Genomic DNA, 17,770 nt, shown 5'->3' with positions numbered 1-17,770 from the left:
ATAATTTTATACTTTGTTTAAAGTGCCATATAAGATTTGAACTTAGGCGTTTGCACTTTGATAAATATAGTTGAGAGTTTAGATATTTAAGTATTACATATTGATAATTTTTCTAATGTGGTATTAATTTTTTAAAGCAAAATTATGATCTGCAATTTAAACGTAAACATTAGAGTTTGGATGATAACCAAAAGTTTAGATAATGCAACGTATTTTATTACAAACTGATAAATTTTAGATTTTGATATGTTTTAACTAATATTTTAAAATTCATATTTTCGATTGCTATTTTTTTCTTTTAATATGTTAGCAGTATAATATAAATAAATTTCAAACACTAATATATATTTCAAAAAAATTTCTAAATGAAATATAGATCATATTTAATAATTTAATTTAACTGGATTTGAATAAAACAAATAAGGAATAAAATTTAATTGAATAAATTTTACCTTTTAGTATTACGCAAGATATAGTAGATATTGCAAGATACACTAAAAAGTAGTTTAATTGAATAAATTTTATTTTCTTATTGTTGCACACAACTTCATGAATATAATCAATGTATAAGAGTACATAAAATATAATGGAACCCTAAACTTCATATAGTCATATTTCATATAATATTGTAAAAAAATACATAAATATGTTAAAACATACATGTGAAGAAGAAGCATTTACATTATTCGGTTCCTAAAATATAAATTACGTTGATTGAAACAAAAAAAAAACCCTAATCAATTATACCATACTTTACACCCAAAAAATTGTATCTATACCATAAAGTAACATAGAAAAATTTGTATTAATGTATTGCTATATATTTGTCCAAAAAAATGTATTGCTACATAAAAACAGTCCGTATAAATTTAGGGTTCTAAAGTATAAATATAATCAATACCGTAAACCTCATGAATGAAACCCTAATTAAACAAAATGGTTAAATTCGGATCTATTAATTACACATACCTAATTCCGGGTGTGAGGTGCAACCCACGGATAAATCCTCTTTCATGTATTTAAATGGGTCGTAAGCATGGATCCATATCCGCGTGGCCACATGTGGAGCTAATAATTTCACACTAGAGGGGAGTCGATCCCCGGCCTGAACCAACATGGCAATTCCTCCTCTAGTGGAAACTACTAGACCATCACAATGTGTTTATTAAATAAGTGGTCTTGGCCTAGTAGTAAAGAGGTTCTAACTGGAGCTTCCGTCCTGGATTCGATTCTCTTTAGCCACCCATAAAAATGATAAGAAAACCTGAATTCTTATGACTTCCTGATGATTAGTGCTTGAGCCTAGAAAATTTTTGGAATCACACCAAAGTTATCAAAAAAACACTAATTAAACTTCATATTTCATGTAATAATGTAAAGAATATTTAAATATGATAAACCATGTGAAGAAGAACCATTAATACGAAGACAGCTATAGGGTAAAATGATTGAAAAGTTTTATTCAAATATTGCCATATAAATTAGCGTCTTTCAATATCTTTACTTAACAAATTATGAATAATCGTTTCATTAAATACTTACCATAAATAAAGCCAGATGTAGGCGGTATTGTGTTATCAATATAAAGTGTTAGACTAAAGAATAATGTAGTTGGTGTTTTAGTTATATAGTATAGTATTTTTATTTATTTATTTTACCTAAGCACAAATTGGATCCAACTTTGTGCTTCTATTTTAATAGTATTAGTTACATTAATAAATTTGTCAATAAATCATTATTAAAAGAGCTACATACAATGTTTTCTTAGCAGAGTGAGCTTAACCGCGAATGTGATGGGGCATTCGTTAGCATATTGGCATGTTCATCTGCAAATACATGGATCATACATTATCAGCTTTTGGATAAAATTTTCTATAAAGACTTTACACATTAGTGTAATTCAAAATCTGAGTATTCATATGAAAGTTTGGTTGACTACATGAACGGTCTTGAGATTTTGAAATCCAGTGGCTATGTGAATAAATTAAATATTTTAAATATATTTATATTATTTTACTTAGTTTTGTTCGTCTTGAATTTTATTGACCAATAAAATAGATTATCAAACTTCATATGACGATGGTTAATGCGAGAATGATTAGATAGCTAAAATTTCTAAATGAGTCATACCTATCAAATTAGATCGTCTTTAATTCATTGGTTGAAGTTAAAAGAGAAAATAGTCATTTACAAAAAATAAATGCTCTTTTAAATCTCTACATACATATATATCTTTATGTTTTTATTACTCTGAGGATTGCACTGTAGTTGTTTTGCATGTTATCATTTGGACGCTATAACTTACTAACTTTTTAATTGTGTGCTGATACCTCGGTTTTTAATTGCTATTTTAATGGAAAAATGAACATTTTTCTTCACCAAAAATAGTTTATTTCTCATATATTTTTTCTCTACCAAAGTTATGGGTTTTACATTTACAGTAGATTCAATGATGACAAATTCAATTTTAACACATTAATCAGATAGAAAAATACAGACACATCTGTGTCGACAAAAAACGATTTATAGAATGATCATAACTTCTAATCTAGAGATAAAAAAATATGGGAGATTGCATGTGACGCTTCATATTTTGATCATTTTAGTGATATGAGTTGTATTTAAGAGTCATTTGTATGCATTAGGGGTTAGAATCACTATTAAAATTATTTGAAACCATTCTAAAAAAAAATGCACAATTAAAAAATGTTGGACGAAGTTATAGTGCTCTAAAAAAGAGGACCTAAAAAGTTTCCTACCTACACGAAGTTTACAGTAATATGGTGGAAACCATCTAATGTATGAAAATGTGTCAACAACTACACGAAGTTTATGTTAATACATGTCACATGTACGAAGTAAATAATAATATGGTGGTAACATCACAATCGGATTTAATTAATTTTAAGCTAAGTTAATGGGATGAATCCGTAATTTACTAAACTTAATAAACTTAATGATTTATTAAGTTTAATAAACTTAATTGATTTTTAATAAACTTAATAATTTGTTAAATTTACTTAATAAACTTAATAAATTTATTAAACTTATAAAAATTAATAAATTTGTTAAACTTAATAAAATTAATCATTTATTAATAACATATTTTACACTTAATAAACTTGTAAACTTAATAAACATATTTATTAATTTAAGCTAAGTTAATGGGGTCAATCCGTAATTTACTAAACTTAATAAACTTAATGATTTATTAATTTTAATAAACTTAATTGATTTTATTAATAAACTTAGTAATTTAATAAACTTTAACTTTAAAAACTTAATAATTTATTATACTTAATAAATTTATTAAGCTTAATAAACTTAATAATTTAATAAACTTAATGGTTATTAAGTTTAATAAACTTAATTGATTTTATAATAAACTTTGTAATTTAATAAACTTTAACTTAATCAACTTAATAATTTATTAATAAACTTAATAAAATTAATCATTTATTAAAAAGTTAATCATTTAATAAAGTTAATCATTCAATAAACTTAATAAATTTATTAAACTTAATAAACTTAATAAATTTATTAAACTTAATAAACTTAATAAATTTATTAAACTTAATAAATTTAACAAATTTATTAAGTTTATTGAATGATTAACTTTATTAAATGATTAACTTTATTAATAAATGATTAATTTTATTAAGTTTATTAATAAATTATTAAGTTTATTAAGTTTATTAATAAATGATTAAGTTATTAATAAATGATTAATTTTATTAAGTTTAACAAATTTATTAATTTTTATAAGTTTAATAAATTTATTAAGTTTATTAAGTAAATTTAACAAATTATTAAGTTTATTAACAAAATCAATTAAGTTTATTAAACTTAATAAATCATTAAGTTTATTAAGTTTATTAAATTACGGATTCACCCCATTAACTTTGCTTAAAATCAATTAAATCCGATTGTGATGTTGTCACCATATTATTATTTATTTCGTACATGTGATATGTATTAACATAAACTTCGTGTAGTTGTTGACACATTCTCATACATTGGATGATTTCTATCATATTAATGTAAATTAGGAAACTTTTTTCCTAAATATATATATATATATATATGTGACACGTGTCACTAAATCCACCTTCTGCATGTCTACTTTAAATATATAGAAATTATTATTACTATACTACGCTTGGCCAACATTGTTAATGCGAGATTAGGACCATAACTGATTAATCATTTATATTATGCAGGATCGGTCTTAAAATTTTGTGGATTGTTAATTTTTTTAACGATTTCAAAATTTACGTTCACACACACACACACACACATATATATATACATAAAAGTTTGAAATCCTAAACCAATGTTTTACTTCACTAAGTAACTACGTCCAAAACTGGCCATATTGTTATCTAATTCTCTTCTACAACTATTGGGTGACTACAAAGTGATTGACTTCTAATTCTTTGAAACTATATTTTGCGATGTTAAAAAAATCACTCGAAGATGATTAGATACATTATAGAAAATTAAGATTTAGGCAACCACGTAAATTAATATTTTAAATGTCAATTAAAAAAATTGTTTAGTTCAAAGCTAATTTGATTATTAGATGCATTATAAAATATTAATGTTTAGGCTAACATGTAAACCAATTTTTTAAAATGTCGATTAAAAAAATTGTTTAGTTCAAACTAATTTGTTGGTAAGGCAGACGTTTTTTTTTTTTTTTTTTTTTTTTTTTTACTCAACATGAAATTTAGATTGATAGAGGGCCAGCCTTAGAAGACTGCCAAAGAGTTTACAGAAACAGAAGCGAGATGGACCTTTGCTAAGGAATCCGCAGGCCCATTTATAGCTCTAGGAACATAAGAAAAAACGCAGAAATCAAAAGAAGCAGAGATCGAAGCGACGTCCGACAAGACACCGTAGAGTTCTGTCGATCCTCGGTTCGAATTGATCGCTGTGGTGAGCGCTTGAGCATCTGATCGTAGCCAGATTGAAGTTATGCCCATTGAATGAGCGTGGATAAGGGCTCCCCTAACCGCTAGAGCCTCCACCATCATTGCTGAAGAGAGGGACGTCTAAGCATTGCCTACATCAATTTTTAGGACAATGATATTGGAACCATTGATACTTCTTCTGTAGCGGTCGATCGGCAACACTTGTAATTTGCGGGCACAAAAAGAGTCATTTTCATTTTTCTATTTTATTTATTTTTGGTAAAGTTTTGATAAAGAATATAATATCCAAATTAATTATTATTTTAAAATAGATATTGCCGATAAATGATGCCTTGCATTATTGGTTGCCTCTCCATTGCTTTCGCAAAGGTTTATACTTTATAGTACTCAAACTACTATTTAATTAGTTATTTATACTGTTTCATATTATTTTGTTTTATTTACTCATTAACAACTCATACACACGCGATTTTCCGGGTGACCCTGGATAATAATACAAACAGTATAAGAAAACCAATAAATGGTATGTAATGGTACACCTACTTATTTGAAAAACTAAATGACAATTTATTAAATATCTTTTAGTTTCGTGCATGTGAAAATTGGTTTGATGTCAGTATACTTTTTACTCGATTATAAAAACGTGCACTAGTATTGAAGTTATTCATACTTAAAACGTGCACCAGCTTTCCTAACCATGTAAATTAACCGGAAATTTGGTGCAACTGAACAATTAAATAAAAACCGTTGAACCATCCATGTTTGGACCTTCCGCATACAATGGCTAGAGCGATATTTTTTTCTCGCTGAGTTCAATCCTTTTTTTATTATTTGAGGAGCACTTTTGCTAATTAACCTTTACTTGATGTATGATTAACAAGATTGCCATTACTGATGTGGCAGATTCATAGTCCTTCTCAGCCTATTTATTAAAAAAGACATAACTTACTAGAGTATTTACAATAGAATGGCATTGGACATATTTATTATATCATAAACTACATATAGACAAAGAAATATAATTGGTTATCGTTAGCGACACATGAAATTTAGTTATAAACCGGACCCTTTAATAATTATTTTGGCTGTCGCATATGGTAACTTCCTTTTGATTAAAAAAACCTTATTAGAACCAACTTCTCTTATGACTGGTTTTGTTATATACTAAATAACAAATCAGCTTTTTTATCAGAATCTTTTTCAGCATCAAACACTGCATATGTTGACTTATTGATATGGTTTCTCTCTTTGGTCCAATAGTAATTGGATAATCTATTTAGCTTATTATTTAAATTTTGGTTTCTTATTGTGCATAAACTCATATGAAAATATGTCGGTTTCATCCACAATTCTGATTGATATCAGATTCCAACGAGGCAAAAGAATCCAGTAACTCTGTCGGAGAACCGCTTGAACACAGGAAGAACAATCCAGCAATTCGTCCTTCCTGGTATATTCGCACAGTAAATTTCAACATTTTAATATTCATCAGTTTCAGCTCCCTAATTAATCTTCTTTGTTTTCTGCAGGCAGTGCCGGCCCAACTATTTAAGTGGCCTAAAACAAATTATAAAATTGTGACCTTTCATTTTAATATTTAAAGAAAGTTAATGATACATACAAAATTAATAAAATACAGTTTTATCTTATTTCTTTCTCTATTGGTTTATTTGTTTGACATTTTTTTAAAATAGAACTACAGTCTATAACAAAAAAAGAAGAAGCAAAACAGTAATAATATTAAGCAAATAGAAAGAAGAGTTAGAGAAATAAAATATAAAGAACACTGTCGTAAACGATAAGAAAAAATCAAGAAAGGATAAATGTATATAAGAAACAGAGTAAAAAGATGTAACAATTGATTTAATTTTTCTAAGTTTTGTATATTGATTTTGTACTTCTAATTTGGTATGATTTATTATTTAAATTTTGGTTTCTAGGAAAATATTATTTTTAGAAACGGTTCATATGAATAGGCAACTTCTATGTCTATATGAAAGGCTAAAAAGTTGATCCATGTATTTTATCTTTAGTATTTAACGTTTTATATTATAAATCTAACAGCTAAATTTACTTTGTAGTTACGTCGATATGAATATGGAACTTCTACGTTTATATGAAAAACCAAACTATAACATGAGTTTTATATGCATATTCATATAGGAAGAGCAACATATATCGGAGACAACATATTTATGAATTTTTTTGTGCATATTAATCCATGAAATTTTAGTATTAAAAGTTTTATATTATAAATCTAAAAAAAATATATTTACTTTGTATCTACTTTTATACGAATATGCAACTTCTACTTATATAATTATTTTTGTTATACAATTCAACTTTTTAGGAATTAGTAAGTTATTTTCATTAATATCAATGATTCGATTACTCAAAAGTTATATCATTCAAGTAAATATATAGGGAATCAATCCAATAATTTAAATTCAAGTAAATAAATAGGGAATCAGCCCAAGAATTTAAATAAATTGTGGATTTGATGGCGCTTTTGAATATCAAATCCAATAGATCTTGATTTCTATATTTAATTGATTCCTTTTGCTAATTTAAATTTGACTGTAATTTATGCAATAACCAAAAAATAGGAAACTGATATATGCAATCCTCATAACGTATTTTAGTTTCGGGTTAAGATAGGAAAGTTACTATAATTGTTTTTTAAATTCTCATGGCTAATTAAAAACCACACACTAAATTTTATGGATTACTTGAGAAACATTATTAAACAAGTTTTTTTTTTTAAAAATAAAAAAATCTAACCAGTTACACAAGTTGTAAATTACTCTTATAGATTTACTTCCACAAAATTTACTTCAATTACACCAAACCAATTACACAAGTTTTTTTTTTTAAAAATCGAAGCTTATCTTCTATAAACATGCACAATGTCCTTCAATCTTTCATTATATAACATGAAATATTTGTGACTACAAGTTTACCTTTCTAATATTTATAGATTAAAAGTTTTAATCTCTATTTAGTCCGAAATTTATTTAAATTCTTGGGTTGATTCCCTATTTATTTACTTGAATTTAAATTTTGGGTTGATTCTCTATTTATTTACTTGAACTATACAACTTTCGAATAATCGAATTGTTGATATTGATGAAAATAACTTACTAATTTAATTGACTCATTTTGCTAATTTAAATTTGGCCGTAAATTATGCAATAGCCAAAAAATAGAAAACTAATATATGCTATCCTCATAACGCATTTTGGTTTCGGTTTTAAATTCTCATGGCTAATTAAAAATCACACATGAATTTTAGTGATTTACTTGAAAAAAATTATTAAACAAATTTAAAAAAAATTATAACCAATTACACAAGTTGTAAATTACTCTTATAGATTTCTTCCACAAAATTTATTTCAGTTACACCTAACCAATTACACAAGTTTAAAACAAAATTGAAGCTTATCTTCTACAAACATACACAATGTCCTTCAATCTTTCATTAGATAACATGAAATATTTGTGACTATAACTTTTAACTTTTCAATATTTATAGATTAAAAGTTCTAATCTCTATTTAGTCCATTCACTCCGCGCATGGCGCGGATACCACCTAGTAATTTAGTATAATAAATGAAAAGTATTGAAATCTTACAGATAGAATACGAATGAACATATACAGGCAGTCAATGTTTACATCACGGAAAGTTACATAAAAGACTAATTTATTATAAAGAATACTTAAATAGTATTCTTTCTTGATGAGTATAATCATAAACACCGAGTTCAATAATTTTTATCTTACAATGAAAAGGTAGGCATTTCAGTCTACGTATGATTTATTTCGTCGGGCTCACGAATAAGCGAAAGTTGTATTTCTTCAAGTGATAATCCTTTCGTTTCCGGAACGAGAAACCAAATAAAAACTAGTGCTGCTCCTCCGACGGCCCCGAATATGTAAAATGTTCCTATTATGTAAATTTTTATTAATCAAAGTTAAATTATAGAATTCTCTATAAAATTTAACTTATTGATATATATATATATATATATATACAACATAATTTAATAAGAAGAAAATTATACCTTGAGTGCTCCATTCAAACAGAAAGTTGAAAGCGTAAGTGACGACAGAACTACTTGACCATGAGGCCAATGTAACTATACTCCCTGCTGTTACTTTTATATTCATTGGAAATACCTGCACACATACAAAAATCATACAAGTGTTACTTAATTTAAAAAAAAAAAAAATTGGCATACTATTTTCTACAAAATAATTTCATGTACCTCAGACATAATTACCCAAGGGAGGCCTCCCACGCCTATTGCATAAGATGCAATATACAGCTGCCAAAGAAAGAAAATCAAAAATTTAATTACGTTTTATTTGTATAAGAAACCAAAAATATTTTTTTGATGACAGTGTGAAAGGTAGAGCAAATGTTTTACCGTAACGCATATAAACGTGAATACTGGAGTTAGTTCCAAAAGCAATTGCATTTTCTGCTCGTACCATATACAAAACATTAGTTAATAATACAATAGATAGTAATATATATTTGATCAAAAAAAAGATAGTAATATATATATATATATATGTAAAATAACATGTAATGTGAAGAAAAAGCCAGTTAAAAAAAGAACCTGTAATGTGAAGGCGAGGCCAATAAACATGCAAAACAAACACATCCCAGACGCTGAAGCCTATAATTTTCAGAATAAAAACCAGAATTAAACAACTTTGTAGTTTCTATGATAAATGATTGGCCTAATTTGAAAATTCAGAAACGTGCTCACCAACAACAGGGGCCGTCTCCCCCATTTATCAACAAGAATTAGACCAATCATGGCTTTTGGTACCTGCGAATAGCCACAAAAAAAATGGAAACTATAATAATAAAATATTAAACAGAAATTCTTAGTTTATAAAGTTGTTTGAAGAAGTTTGGCCCAACAAAATATCGCAAACATCAAAATAGTTCAGTAGTTGAATAACAACTGATTTAAAAGAACATCGTTTGATTTTCACTTAAATATGGTATAAATGTAGTCAATTAAAATTATGAAAGACGACTGTATATAGTACTTTTTTCTGAACATTGAACAATTGTATATACTTACCACGAAGATGCCTAACAGTGTCGATCCAATGGCCACCGAAAAACCTGTTTCAGCCAAAAGCTAATTATTAAAGCAAAAGAGAACTCATGGTAAATATCTGATTTAACTTATCTCTCCTCGTCATGAAAATAAATAATAATTTGAATATGATAGCGTGTATATATATATATATATATATAAACTTGTTATTCTTACCAGCTTTTCTAAAAATGGTGTTTGCATAACATAATACAGCAGTACTCCCTGAGAATTGTTGTATTAACATTAGCCCGATTCCTACCTGAGGAATAACAATGCATGTCCGTGCAAATAAATACAAAAACTATAGTCTAGAAACTAATTTATATACTTAATTTTACAGCATATATTAAAAAAATACCACGAGAGTGTGTCTATACTTTCTCTGCAACAAATCACTGAAACTCGACTTCGAATCACTTTCCAGCATTTTGGTCATAACCTTAAAACAAAACAAAAATCATTCGGGCTCTCGCTCTAGATTACCTTTTGTCGATGAATGAAGATATATTAAAAAGCATATATTATAGTTAAACTCACTTGAATCTCCGAGGCTTCACTTGAGATATCAGCATCTCTCCCTCTAAGCCGGAGCAGTGAATTTTCTAGTTCTTTATCCGTACTAGCTTTTGCCTTTTAAAATTGAGATAATTTAATTAAGGTTCATGGTTAGTGGTTTCCTTACGAAATATACAAAAAAAAAACAAAAATTAACCAACCAGCCATCTTGGGGACTCTGGTACGAAGAATAAACCGATTCCTTGAATGAAGCAGGGTAAAGCACCTAAAACGATAAAATATTAGATTTCTACACTCTACTATATACCATTTGCTTTCGTATTTTAACATCACTTCCATGTCGATTATGAAATAATAATTAGTTTTACCTAGTAAAGCCATCATCCTCCAGTTGATGAAATTCCCACAAAAATAAACCATGGCGAGTCCACAGTTTTGAAGAAGCTACAATAATTAGTCACACGAGAATTCAAAGGGTCAGTCAATATTTGGGATATTTTGATTGAAACTTTCAGGTCATACAGAATCATACTATTATCATATTAAGAGTGTGATTGGTAACTACAAAAGTAACTTGGAGTAATTAATATAGTGAAATTGGGAGTAACATTAGAGGAATAAAATAACAACCAAAGAAAAAGGAAATGTCACATCCAGCGCAACACGAATTTTTCTTCACATAGCAAGGAGAACAAAATAAACATTTTTACTCTATTTAAATACTCTATCTGTTCCTAAATATAAATTTTTTTAGGTAAAACATATTTATTAAGAAAGTTACTTTTTATCTAAAAAATATCATTAAAATTTTAGATTAAAAACTATTCAACCAATTACAAAATAAAACTATTAAATTTAATTGATTACAAAGTTTTTGATAAACTTAAAGCTACCTAGAAATATGAGAACATCCTACATATTGAAACATAAAAACTATTCTAAACATTCTATATTTAGGAACATAGGGAGTAGTTAGCGAAAAGATAGGTGAAAAGTTTTCATCCTGATTGATATGAATTTAGCTGAGTGAGAATAAAAGTATTTCTTGCTAAAAATATAACGCTATTTATGACATACAGTCGGATCCTAAGTTTCATTAGTTTTACTTCAAAATAATAAAATATTAATAAATATTTTTAAACGAAACATCCTCAATTTTTGGTGAAATACTTTTTGTATTCTTTTAAAACTTTTATATTTTTAAAAAACGCATATATTTATTCCCACAATACCACAATTTGGCTGGTTTTGGGAAAGAAAAGATACCTGATTTGAAAAGGTAAATGTGCCGCGAACATGTTTCGGCGTAATTTCTGCTATGTAGACCGGTACCTGCTTGGTACATCCATCATAAGTGTTATTTTAAAGTGTATATATATATATATATATATAAAATAAACATAAATAAAACTTGTTAAGGTGATATCATATATATATATATACACTAATAATAGTTAACAAGTTAATTACCACGTAGCTAATCAAGCCGAGTCCTATCCCTGATGAGAATCTTCCGATGTTCAGCCACAACACATCCTATTATGTTCCAGTTAAGCATAGCAAAAGAAGAATATATCTTTTAATTGTTGGGTCTATTTAACCATAAGATAAATTGTTTTATTATTTTTCAAAAAATAATGATCTTTTTAGCAAAAAAATAAAAATAAAATAATGATCTATGACCCATATGTCTGTGATGAAAATCTTTTAATACCTTAGCGAAAGCGATGCACAGCCAACCAGTGATGCAGAGTATATCGGAGACCCACATCGTCTTAAAATAAAGAAGAAAAATGTAATTAGCAAATAGAAATATACATTTCTAGTAGGAAATAAGTTTCCTTTCTTTGTATTCTTATAAGATTTTTTCTATTTCTTTGTTAAATGGGAAAATTTGTTCATAACAATGTTTTAAGATTATGAAAAGATAAAAATATAATTACCCCTTTTCTTCCTAGCATGATCGCCATTTTACCGCTGAACAGCGCACCGAATGTTGCTCCCAACGTCGAGAACGAACCAAACGCTGAAAACTGAAAAATTGATTAAAAATACTCAACATTCATCAAAATATAAATTGCACGAGTAGAATTTTTAGTGGGATATTATGTTAAAGTTAGAAAAACTAGTAAGTCATCTACTCATTAAACAGAATGAAATAGAAACAAATGATCGGACGGTACTATAATAAACCAGAAAAGGAATGGTTGATATTTACAAATAATTTTGTTTTAGTCGTGAATTCTACCTGATATTATATGAAATATTAAGTAAAAGCATTTAATATATATATATATATATATATATATTCTGAAAAACTTCTATTGTCGTAGACGATAGTGTGGCGGGCTGGCCACCATAGGTAGATATATTAGTAAATATAACTATCTTTGTATGATTTCATTAACTCCATACATTAGGGGATATTATTATATATTGTTTTCGCAAGGATAATCATGATTACAATTTTCCTTTGAGCTAATGATTACAATATTTTAAAGGTAAGAAAGGAGGAAGTTAACAAAAAACAAAAAGGTTTTTAATGGAAGTGAACCATACGTAAAATAAACTTCACCATATTATGAGATAACGACTATATATCTTTTTTCATTAGAGTTGATGGGTTAACTATTTCGGCATGAATGAATACAAAAGGTATACAAATATATAATACGGAGTTAATTAAATTAGTTGTGACGTGACCTGATACAATTTTTATATACAAACGTGTTAACCTGATCCAGTTGTACTTATATACATAAGTCAAACGATCTCTGCTGCTAATCAAAGTTTATGATTGGGTTCAGTCTAATATTTGTTTATAGAAACAGTAGAAAAGAAGGAATAAAGAGAGACATACTTCTGCGATAGAGAGACCCATATCTTTTATCATTCCAACCTCAGCACCTGAAGTATAACCAACCTGCAAAGAGAAGACAAACAAAAAGACTTTTAGAGTTTACCTTACTGGAATTTTGGCTCCATAAACACTGTAAATCTTTCGGTTTTTGCTTAAGTATAGTGTATATCCATTAGTATAATATTTATTTTGGGTTAGATATATTTTTGGAAAAAGGAAAAGAGGCAAAGTAAAAGAAACTAACAGAAACTCCAAAGGAGAAGGAGCCACAGATGGCTACGAAAGTGCTGAGGATAACACAGGCAGTAATACGACATCCTGAAGCGTCGTTTTGGTTCTTGAGCTTTAAAAGCCCTTCTTCTAAGCTTCTTTCTTCTTTCACCGCCACCATGGTAAGCACATGCAGCACTAATAAGACACAATTTCTTCCTGGTGAACCAGAGAGAGAGAGAGAGAGTAATAAGAAAGAGTTAGAGAGAGAGTAATAAGAAAAGGAGGAGAGAGAGAATGTGCTCTGTTTTTGTCAAAGTGGGCTTACTATATAAGGTGGGGAGGGTGTGGTATTCCTTCCTATATAGTAACTATATTTATTTCTACTCTTAAATGGGCTGGATTAGAACGCTGATGCAATGTGATATTTTTTTCGAAAAAATTCTAAATAAAAATTTCGAGTCTATCCAATTTTCTTTAAGAAAATGATTTAATTCAATTATTCTTATTGGTTTGAAAAATACATATGACCTTGTTGTTTCTTATATCATTATATAGTCATCCATGCGTCATATTCCAAAGTATGTGGACGTGTTTGGCTCATATCAATGACGTTCCACTATATGTATATATTTAAATAGAACCACACAACATAGGCTTTTTATTTGTTTTCTGTCGGATTAAAATTAAATTGATAAATTCAAAGTTTTACAAACTAATCTTCGAAAACAGAGTCTTCTCAGAATAGGAAGCTGCTCAAGTAAAGTCTGGTTTCGGTTTAAAACGCTAGCACCAGCTCCCGGATGTTGCCTGGACCCCTCGGATCTCTCCTGGTCATGTTGTCGGTCACGTCGATGCTGCTTCGCACTCAAGCTCAGGTAATTATGGTATTGGTGGTAATTTTTCAGGTGTTGGAGCTGCTGTTCCTCCAACCATAAGAGATTCTCGTTCTTCTGTATCTTCATCACTTATGGGTGAAGTCATTGCTGCTCGTAAGGCAGTCATGATTGCAGCTGCGTCAAATGTCTGATCGTTGGTAGTTCTATCGGATTCCCAAGTTCTAGTCACCTTGATGAGAGCTAAGAAATCACGCCCGAAACTGTTTGACATCTATCATTTTAGTCTATTTTTTGATGTAATTTCCTTTTCTATTAATGGCAAGGCTGACCTGGTTGCTAAGACAGCCCTCCCCAGTCTGAATCTCTCCTCCAGAAATGGAGTGTAAGACCTTTTATTTGGAAAGTAAGCAGTTTGATAAAAAAAAAGAATTCAATGTTTTACATCTAAGCCAACAAAACACACCACAAGCTCCCGGTCGCTTTTTGTAGTTATAAAGTAGAACTATTTACATGTCTATTTCTCAGTTTAAATTTACTTTTAAATTATTATTTTCTGCATATTAGTTCTTTTTGGCTTAGTGTTCTTATGATGCAATGTTTTGTTATTGGTTATTAATACTGTTATTTAATGTTATATTAATTTAAGGTTTGTAATGATTAATCCGTTTGGATCTAACGAACCTATTAGGCTGTTAGCATCTAGGAATGGAACCGCGCTATTGGTAGGCCTTAGACCATCTACAATGCTACACTAAAATTTACTCTATATTTCATTCTAAAATAGAGTAACTCTATTATAGAGTTGGATTTGCTCTAATGGTTCACTCTAAAATAGAGTTACTCTATAATAGAGTGGAATATAGAGTAATCTTGTTTTTTTACTCCAAATATAGAGTGAAAAATAAGATTACTCTATATTTCACTCTATTATAGAGTGAACCATTGAAGCAAATTCAACTCTATAATTGAGTTACTCTATTTTAGAGTGAAATATAGAGTAAATTTTAGTGTTGCATTGGAGATGCCCTTACAAATATTCATTCATGCTGCTTAGTTTCATTTATGAAAGTTTCAAAGATTAAATACAAACGAGGGCAAAGATTAACTATATAATTCGTATTAGGTACGGCTAAACTATAACATTAAATGCTTTAATTTTTCTTCAGCATATAATAATACAAACAGTAATTTTTAGCATAGCTTATTTACATTTCCTTCCTGCCGTATAAAAGAGTTAGATTCCTTCCAACTACCCACCTATACGTGTAATGACAAAGGACTAGTTTAACTATACCCAAGCTAACAATTAATACTGCTTTGCTATGTTTTCTTAGAACTGGTACTGTTTTGCTATGTTTTTTTTTTCCGAACTAACTGTTTTGCTATGTTATGCACAATTAACTTTTCTATAATTTATTCTGAGCCAACTTCTTAGTGACAGCAACTAGTTTTAGTTCAACTTGTTAGCTGACATTAAATCATGTGTTTTATAATTTTTTTGTTGATAAAAGCGTATATAAATATTTGCTTTAAATTCGAAACCACTCTATATTAGTTGATTATCAAGAGAAATGAAGATAACTGTTAAAATAGAGCTATTGACTTTCCTTGGAGACACTCCTCAAGAATCAAGATCATGAACTGCATGCAGTCTAACCCGCTTTATCAAACCTACAATTCTGGTTTGCTTTTGGTATCTTTTAGGAAAATTAACAGTTCGAATATGCACTTGAATAGCGTTTTGAACGAGAAAATTAGCGGTCATGGGTTTGGATTCACGATTGTATTTCTTAACGATTGTGTAATGAAACACTTTTTGGGGTTTAATATAAATTGAGAACTGCCATACTTCAGGCTAACTTCAGACTACCTACCACCATTTTAGAAGTTTCTAGAGAGTCATCTCAAGATCTTCTTATCTATCATTTCTCGTATGTTTGGTTTCAAATGTATGACTTCTCAATTGTAAGATCTTTTCTAACAATTGTAAACTTGGTTACTTTTAAATTTAATGCATAAAATTTAGTCAAAAAAAACGTTGCGTCGTTTATGGTTGTGTTCTTACTCTGTTTTTTGTCGGCTGTCCACTTTTCAATCACTAGACCAAAAAGAAATATAGAGTGAGATGTTTCTAGCAAATCAGTATGTCTGTATGGATGATGACAAATGGCTAGATGCGAGTAATTAAGGGAGTCATGTTACCATAGAGATTTGTGACATCTCTCGACCCACGTTTTGGTCCCCCTCACAATTAACTTTCTTGCCCATCGAAAAAATCTTTCTTATGACTACTATTTATGGATCGAAATTAAATGATGAATTGAAAAGTGATTTTATTGAAAAGAAGAGAAGAAGTTTTAATGTTAGTTAGAAAAGCCTTCAACGATGATCATGTGAGATATTATGTAGTGGGCAAGTTTACTTATACGCACTAAAAACCTTACCTAACTAGTCAAATAATTGAGTGAAAGCACTAGGTGATTAATTAGTTTCCTGATATTTTATGTTTCAGATAACCTATATGAATTTGATTAAAATAGGCAAAAAACTCAAAGGAATATGATATGTTTCTGACATTAAAATAAGTAAAATATTCTCTTTTGCTTATCCACTTACTTGAAGTGCGGCAAGAGAGTTTTATACTTACTGACCAGCATAGATTCATTGAATATGGACAAAAGAACGATCCAGTAAACATGTTTGGACAAACTAACGGGAACATTTTATAAGACAAAAATCCACATGAATTATGAGCAACCCATGGATTTGATGTTACTGAGACAAGAATTATATCCAACCGTACATCAGAAATATTATTCTCCCATCTTAAATTAATGTATTTTATAATTATTCATATTTGAAAATTTTAGATTTCCAATGCATGTTTGGGATAAAACATACTAGTATAATTTATTTTTTAAAAAAACTTAATTATAAATAACTAACATAGACTATACATTAGAATTCCAATACTAACTTGTTTTGTACGAAAATAATTATACTAAAATGCTTCTTAGTTTGATCAAAATGTTAAAATTAGATTCTAATGTTTTTAGATTTTTTATACCTAGAATGAATGATTGAAATCCTGCATTTTCCAGTTCTGTTTTGATTGATAAAATAAATTCATGAAATAGACGCATACATTGAACCTAGTCAGAAAAAGGTCCTCACATACACCTTTGTTTAGGTAAAACTTCAAAAGTAAAACATATGGCTCCGACTGGTGACATGTTCTATTAGAGTTGATTTACAATAAAATTACAATCCGACGTAACTTGCAGTAAAAA

The 17,770-nt window shown here is 28.5% G+C and overlaps 1 protein-coding gene across 1 annotated transcript; it reads right to left on the bottom strand.

Moving 5' to 3' along the window:
• Positions 1-8,551: 8,551 nt before the first annotated feature.
• On the bottom strand, positions 8,552-13,969 carry LOC125605132 (sugar transporter ERD6-like 18). The gene is made up of 18 exons (XM_048775123.1): positions 13,676-13,969; positions 13,432-13,494; positions 12,515-12,604; positions 12,286-12,345; positions 12,042-12,107; positions 11,838-11,903; positions 10,940-11,015; positions 10,772-10,836; positions 10,593-10,685; positions 10,414-10,494; positions 10,230-10,314; positions 10,035-10,078; positions 9,711-9,773; positions 9,558-9,617; positions 9,363-9,416; positions 9,201-9,260; positions 8,997-9,111; positions 8,552-8,878 (listed from the first exon to the last, which is right to left on the bottom strand). The coding sequence occupies exons 1-18, from the start codon at positions 13,820-13,822 to the stop codon at positions 8,739-8,741; spliced, it is 1,428 nt and encodes a 475-aa protein (XP_048631080.1). The 5' UTR covers positions 13,823-13,969; the 3' UTR covers positions 8,552-8,738.
• Positions 13,970-17,770: the final 3,801 nt, after the last annotated feature.

This window comes from Brassica napus, unplaced genomic scaffold (assembly GCF_020379485.1).
Source record: "Brassica napus cultivar Da-Ae unplaced genomic scaffold, Da-Ae ScsIHWf_70;HRSCAF=126, whole genome shotgun sequence".
In the NCBI taxonomy this organism is placed as follows: Eukaryota; Viridiplantae; Streptophyta; class Magnoliopsida; order Brassicales; family Brassicaceae; genus Brassica; species Brassica napus.
The sequence above is the reverse complement of the archived record's forward strand: the minus strand, read 5'-3'. Positions and strand labels throughout refer to the sequence as shown.